Source organism: Phyllobates terribilis, unplaced genomic scaffold, assembly GCF_046119375.1.
Source record: "Phyllobates terribilis strain yellow unplaced genomic scaffold, ASM4611937v1 Scaffold_86__1_contigs__length_6382490, whole genome shotgun sequence".
Lineage (NCBI taxonomy): Eukaryota > Metazoa > Chordata > Amphibia > Anura > Dendrobatidae > Phyllobates > Phyllobates terribilis.
Genome location: NW_027362846.1, coordinates 5,873,550 through 5,881,169, shown reverse-complemented (window position 1 = coordinate 5,881,169; position 7,620 = coordinate 5,873,550). Strand labels below are relative to the sequence as shown.

At 42.3% G+C, this 7,620-nt stretch overlaps 1 protein-coding gene across 1 annotated transcript in view; it reads right to left on the bottom strand.

Annotated features, from left to right (window-relative positions):
* Positions 1–572: 572 nt before the first annotated feature.
* The window catches only part of LOC141197772 (uncharacterized), a 37,358-nt gene continuing 30,310 nt past the window's right edge, over positions 573–7,620 (bottom strand). Inside the window, 1 exon segment of the mRNA XM_073662862.1 lies at positions 573–4,035. Coding sequence (XP_073518963.1) covers positions 2,580–4,035 — 1,456 coding nt within the window. The 3' untranslated portion in view covers positions 573–2,579.

The window sequence follows — 7,620 nt, the reverse complement described above, 5'->3', positions numbered from 1 at the left end:
GGAATAACCTGAAAAGTACATTTTGTTGAAAGGAGCAGACCAACACCTCCGCCTGATCTGTTGTCAGTTCTCGGGGTATGAGAGAAGTGTAGGCCACCATAGGAGAGAGAGCAGCAGCAGCGGTGGTGTCCGACTGCTGGATCCATGTTTCAGTGAGAACATAAAGGTTGAGGGAATTGAGAGGAAAAAGTCCTAGATGTAGGAGAGTTTATTACATGCTGCCTGCATGTTTCAAAGGGCACAATTGAAAGAGACAGAAGGCATGCAAGGAATATTAATGAGGTGAGCAAGGTTTCTGAATGTAGCAGTGAAAGGGTTCTACTAAGTACTCAAGATGCAGCTCATGAAGGGATGGAATCACTCTTGGATGGCAGGAGTCATTAAACGTGCAATTTTGTGGTGAATTTAGAGAAACCACATGTTATATTAGTTGTGTTGAGCTTTTTATATTGTTCTTGTTTCATTAGTTTATTAAAACGTTTGTAAATTTTGGAAATAAACGGAATTTGGAAAGGAAGTTGAATAATTTTTATTGCAACTATATGTATAATAATTACTTTTATATTTGGCAGCACTTTACAATTCACAGGGTACTTGTACAAATAAGACTTTTCCATAGAATAAGCTTGGTTATTATTCAAGGCAGCTCATAAAATGGTAGAGACAGAATCTAAAAATAAAAAACAGAAAATCCCATTGTATGATTTTTGCATAATTAATTTGCATGATATAAGTATTTGATCACCTACCAACCAGAAAGAATTCTGCTGTTTTTTTGGTTTAAGAAGCCCTCCTACTGTGCATTCATTACCTGTATTAATTACACCTGTTTGAACTCGTTACCTGTATAAAAGACGCCTGTCCACTCAATCATACTCCAACCTCTCCTCCATGGCCAAGACCAAAGAGTTGTGTAAGGACACCAGGGACAAAATTGTAGAACTGCACAAGGCTGGATTGGGCTACAGGACAATAGGCAAGCAGCTTGGTGAGAAGGCAACAATTTTTGGCACAATTATTAGAAAATGGAAGAAACACAAGATGACCTCAATCTTCCTCGGTCTGGGACTCACCTCGTGGAGTAAGTATTATTCTGAGAGAGGTCAGTAATCAGCGCAGAAATACACGGGAGGATCTGGTCAATGACCTGAAGAGAGTTGGGACCACAGTCTCAAACATTACCGTTAGTAACACACTACGCCGTCATGGATTAAAATTAAAATCCTGCAGGGCACCCAAGATCCCCCTGGTCACGTCAGCACATGTTCAGGCCTGTTTGAAGTTCACAAATGACCGTATGGATGATCCAGAGGAGGCATGGGAGAAGGTCATGTGGTCAGATGAGACCAAAATAGAACTTTTTGGTATCAACTCCACTCGCCATGTTTGGAGGAAGAAGGACGAGTACAACCCCAAGAACACCGTCCCAACCGGGAAGTATGGTGGGGGAAACACCATACTTTGGGGGTACTCTTCTGCAAAGTGGACAGCACGACTGCACTGTATTGAAGGGACGATGGATGGGGTCATGTATTGTGAAATTTTGGCCAAAAACCTCCTTCCCTCCTCTTTCTGCATGATGACATGAAACACATAGCCAGGGCAACTAAGGAGTGGCTCCGTAAGAAGCATTTCAAGGTCCTGGAGTGGCCTATCCAGTCTCCAGACCTGAATCCAATAGAAAATCTTTGGAGGGAGCTGAAACTCAATGTTGCCCACCGACAGCCCCAAAACCTGAAAGATCTGGAGAAGATCTGTATGGAGGAGTGGGCCAAAATCCTAGCTTCAGTGTGTGCAAACTTGGTCAAGATCTACAGGAAACGTCTGACCTCTGTAATTGTAACAAAGGTTTCTGGACCAAACATTAAGTTCTGCTTTCTATTGTATCAAATACTTATTTCATGCAGTAAAAGGCAAATTAATTATGTAAACATCATACAATGTGATTTTCTGGTTTTTATTTTTAGATTCTGTCTCTCACAGATGAAGTGACCTACGATAAAAATTATAGACCTCTCCATGCATTGTAGGTGGGAAAACTTGCAAAATCGGAAATGTATCAAATACTTATTTTCCCCATGGTACACACATACAGCACATTCCAGCCAATCTCCTCTTCAGTTCCTATAGACTCCTGCTGTTAAAGGACCTTTGGTGACATTATGGTAAAATGACCGTGATGTCACCAAAGGTCTTTAGCAGTCTTAACCTCAGACTAGAAATACTGAGGGCCCCTAAAAGAGTGAGAGCCTTGAGAAATTGCCCAGTTTGCCCTCCCCCTTCCCTCCAATACCAGCCCTGCATACCAGCCTGTCTCCTCTTCAGTTCCTCTAGACTCCTGCAGTTAAAGAACCTTTTTGGCATATGCTGGTAACTATTGTATTTTTTGTATGATCTGTCAAATAAGTACGTTTAAAAAAATAAAAATGATTATTTCCCCATGTGAGCAGTTTGAATACTATGAAGTTGTGTGGGTAAAAATTTCCAACATACTAAAAATAATTATGATTTTAATGTGAGTTTTTAAGATGGTCTAGAAGACTTGATCTCCTACTAAAACATTTCTCACAATCTGGGCATTAAAATAGCTTTTCCCTTGTGTGGCTTCTTTGATGTCTAACGAGATCTACTTTACACCTGTAACATTTCCCACATTCTGAACATTACTATGGCTTCTCCCCTGTGTGAGTTTTCACATGCTCAATAAGATTTGATCTCTGATAAAAACATTTCCCACATTCTGAACATGAAAAAGGCTTCTCCTCTGTGTGGGTTCTCTGGTGTCGATCAAGATCCGCTTTCCGAATAAAACATTTCCCACATTCTGAACATGAAAAAGGCTTCTCTCCTGTGTGGGTTTTCTGGTGGTTATCAAGATGCTGTTTCTGAATAAAACATTTCCCACATTCTGAACATGAAAAAGGCTTCTCCCCTGTGTGGGTTTTCTGGTGGTAATCAAGATGCGCTTTCCGAATAAAACATTTCCCACATTCTGAACATGAAAAAGGCTTCATCCCTGTGTGGGTTCTCTGGTGGAAATCAAGATGCGCTTTCCAATTAAAACATTTTCCACATTCTGAACATGAAAAAGGCTTCATCCCTGTGTGGGTTTTCTGGTGGCTATCAAGATACTCTTTCCGAATAAAACATTTCCCACATTCTGAACATGAAAAAGGCTTCTCCCCGGTGTGGGTTCTCTGATGTTTGAGAAGATTTGATTTGTCTATAAAACATTTCCCACATTCTGAACATGAAAAAGGCTTCTCCCTTGTGTGGGTTTTCTGGTGGTTACTAAGATGCGCTTTCCGCATAAAACATTTCCCACATTCTGAACATGAATATGGCTTCTCCCCTGTGTGAATTCTCTGATGCATAACAAGATCTGATTTACAATTAAAACGTTTACAGCATTCTGAACATGATAACGGCTTCTCCCCTGTGTGGCTTTTCTGGTGTCGATCAAGATCCGCTTTCCGAATAAAACATTTCCCACATTCTGAACATGAAAAAGGCTTCTCCCCTGTGTGGATTTTCTGGTGGTTATCAAGATGCTCTTTCTGAATAAAACATTTCCCACATTCTGAACATGAAAAAGGCTTCTCCCCTGTGTGGGTTTTCTGGTGGTTATCAAGGTGCTCTTTCCGAATAAAACATTTCCCACATTCTGAACATGAAAAAGGCTTCATCCCTGTGTGGGTTCTCTGGTGGATATAAAGATGCGCTTTCCAATTAAAACATTTCCCACATTCTGAACATGAAAAAGGCCCCTTCCCTGTGTGGGTTCTCTGGTGTCGATCAAGATCCGCTTTCCAAATAAAACATTTCCCACATTCTGAACATGAAAAAGGCTTCTCCCCGGTGTGGGTTCTCTGATGTTTAAGAAGATTTGATTTGTCTGTAAAACATTTCCCACATTCTGAACATGAATATGGCTTCTCCCCTGTGTGAATTCTGTGATGTATAACAAGATCTGATTTATGATTAAAACATTTACAACATTCTGAACATGATAGTGGCTTCACCCCTGAGTGAGCTCTCCGCTTCTTAGCTCCCTTTCTGTGATTTTTACTTTGCTCAGCATTCTGTAACGAATCAGAAGACAGGACCTGTTGATCATAAAATAGATCTTTTCTGTGAAGGGCTGAGGTTGTATCTGAAGCAATGGCATGCTCTTCACATGTATCTGGTGTGATACCATGATCATCTGCTTTCAAACCTGAGGATATCATATGTCTCTCTGAGTTCCCGGTAAAGACGTCTGCCAAGAATAAAACAAATATATTTGTAATAATGTAACTGTATCTTTATATTGTTAATGTTATATTTATTAGGATTTCTATATGAAATAGCAAAATTCAGTCATTAACCAACTAAAAGTGTGATGTCAAAATAGATCTCAATTATCGATAGAGAAAGATAATGATATTAGGACACTACACAGTTTTTCAGCAGTTTTCTGATTTCAGTGTTGACCGTTAAATGCACTTTAGCAGAGAGCAGGGCAGCGCGGTGGAGCAGGGCAGCGCGATGGGGCAGGGCAGCGCGATGGGGCAGGGCAGCGCGATGGGGCAGGGCAGCGCGATGGGGCAGGGCAGCGCGATGGGGCAGAGCAGCGCGGTGGAGCAGGGCAGCGCGATGGGGCAGGGCAGCGCGATGGGGCAGGGCAGCGCGATGGGGCAGGGCAGCGCGGTGGAGCAGTACGGTAATGAACGGTGAAGCCCTGCCAATAAACCAGATGCAAGCCTGAATTTATTAATCTATGTGCAATGACATAATCTAAAATTATGTCATGCGGTCGAGGCGCAGTAGGAATTTTGTTACACAGGCTGCATCTGCCTTTAGCAGCAGTGGCTGAGTGGCATTTAAATAGTTAGGTACACATCGCTTCCCCCCCATGAGTTATTATTGCAGCTGTGGGTCTGCTAAAGTCCCCCGTGGCTGCCATGTTGGTCCCCAGTGGCTCCCAATGCGCGGACGGTGTACAGAAGACACTGGCTGTATGATGTCAGCCAGGTACGTTTCATTCTGAAACTCTGCGGCGTTTTAGAGGAATTCATACTTTAATAGACTAGTCGGACAGGCGGGTTCCTGGCGGCTTCTCTCCGCCCGCTGTCTTAGATTGACAGGCCTCTGCCTACGTGATCTATTATTTCTATATGGGGAATTATTTTTGCATAACGAGCTGTGTTTTTTAATGGTGTATTTTTTGTGTTTTGGTCACTTTTTGATTTTTTTTTATTATGTAGAATAATTCATGTCTGTAATTCAGACATAGTTTCTCAACTTTTTTTTAAGTCTGTTCATCGTGCTACATAAATATTGAAATAGTTTTATACATACAACTTGTTATGGAAATGGTGATACCAAATATTCCAGGTTTGTTTTTTTTCTTTCAAATTAAGCTATTTTTTATTGGCAGCATTGGCCATTTGGGGATTTTTTTCTTGCATTGTTTAACACTTATTTTTAGACTTTATTTACAGAATAATATAATTAATTATTGAGATAATACAGTGCGGAACCAGAAAATTTCACCCGGCATTTCAATTTTTGTTCTCATATTTTTCATTATAAAGTCTTACCGATAACAGGATTATGACCGCACCATGAGAGAGGGGATCCGCCCTTCAAGGACAGGAAACCTACAGGCTTAAAAGGTTGGCACCTCTCCTCCGCATCAGTTGGATTACAGAGCACGATAGGACCTCCATTGGTTGTTGCCAAAACACAAATCACAACTAAAACTGTGAACTTATAACACTAGTGAAAGAAGTGCTCACACACACGTGACGGGAGGGATTATAAGGATGCTGTCATGGGTTCCGAAAAAACTCATAAGACTCACCCATGACAGCACCATGACAGAATTATAGAGAAAATTAAGAATTTAGGGAGGGATCACAGCCTGGAGAACCCTTCTTTCAAAGGTGAGGCCACGCCATCAAATGAAGATTGGCTACTTGTGGATGGTGAATTGGCCCCAGAGAGGAGATTTGGAATCTGCGGGAGGACCCACGAGTCAGTGACAGACATTGTCACTCTGTAGGAACACAAGGAGTCTTCTTACTGCCAACTCAACTGCAAGTAATTCCTTCAAGTTTGAGGAAAAAACTCTCTCGTCCCCTGTCCAAAAGCCCTGGTTTACTACGTCTTCTGGATGAGCCCCCCAATACCTGTGATTCACATCCGTGGTGAACAACGGTGTGACTTTCCAGGGAGCCCACCTGGACAGATTAGTGACATCCAGCCACCAAAGGAGGGACTGCATTGACGTTGGGGATAGCGTCAACCTTCCTTCCAGGTGTCCTCTAAAGGAAATGTCATTTCTTAACACATCCCACTGCAAGGCTCTTGTTATGATCTGCTACAAGCACTAAGGAAAGACAGGAGATCTGTCCCTACAATAGAACTAAGCTAGATCCCTACGATGTAACGGGGAACCTGATCCTGCGATCAGACCCGCTAAAGTCCTCGGCTAGTCTGAACGAAGACCTATAGATGTGAGGGAGGGATCCCTACAAGAACTAGGACTGGGAGAAAGATGGACACCTCCTAGCAGAAATTGTAGCAGTAAAAAGACAAACAAACAACATAGAACATAGAGGTCCAAAGACCTAGCTAAACAGACTGAGAAAGGAAACAAAGCACCTGGCTAGCTTAAGAGTAGAAATTACAATGAGGTCCAGCATGGCCAGGAGGGCGGAGCAGGATTAAATAGGCAAAAAAGGTCATGTGACCAGCAAGATAGAAGAAACCTAACAGGAGAGTTCTAACAGCTCTAGTATGGAACTGGGCTCACAAGACTGCTGAAATGCACGAAGTTAGAAACCTAGAAGGGACATAGCGCTTCTAAGGGACAGGATGAGGAATTTCAGGGCCCTTAACATCTGGCCTCAGATCTTTTCTTTTCTATTGCTTGGGAAATGATACTCCTGCACCTCTGAGTCCAGCAGAAGCCCAAAATAGTCCTGTATTTTTAGGGGCTCTATCTTTGACTTTTTAAGGTTCAATAGCCAACCTAAACATTCTTAGGTGGATATCACCTCCTGTAACTGACTAGTGCAATGCCGGGTCGAATTGCCTACAACCAGAAAATTATACAAATACAGGATAATCAATACATTCTTCTCCCGGAGACGGGCCATCACCTCTTCTGGGAAGAGTAACTTTATTGCAGATTTTACACATTCCATTTTGAATGAAAGGATTCTCAGGAATTTAATAAAGCCCTTCAAATTTATTATCATCCTGATGAGCAGTCTGGTTTCTTGATTAGAAAGAGAGGGGCTTAAAACCCCTTCCCTCTTTCTGACACTGAAACTTCTAATAGGACAGCCTTCTGTACCAGCTGAGACTTCGGCCTCTGGGGTCCGTTGCCCTGCTGACAAAGACCTAGAGGGTATTACCACGAATGTTCCATGCGGGATTGAGCAGAACTCCATTTCTAGACCGGATTTTATCAGGCCGAGAATCCAACTGTTTCCCGATATTTTTTCCCAGGCTGGGAAGAAGGACGAAAGTCTCCCCCCACCTGGGCTGGAAATCACTGACTTTTTTGGAATCCTGGGAAGAGGTTCCGAACATGAAGCTGCTACCTTTTCTTCTTTGATCTTTCCATTT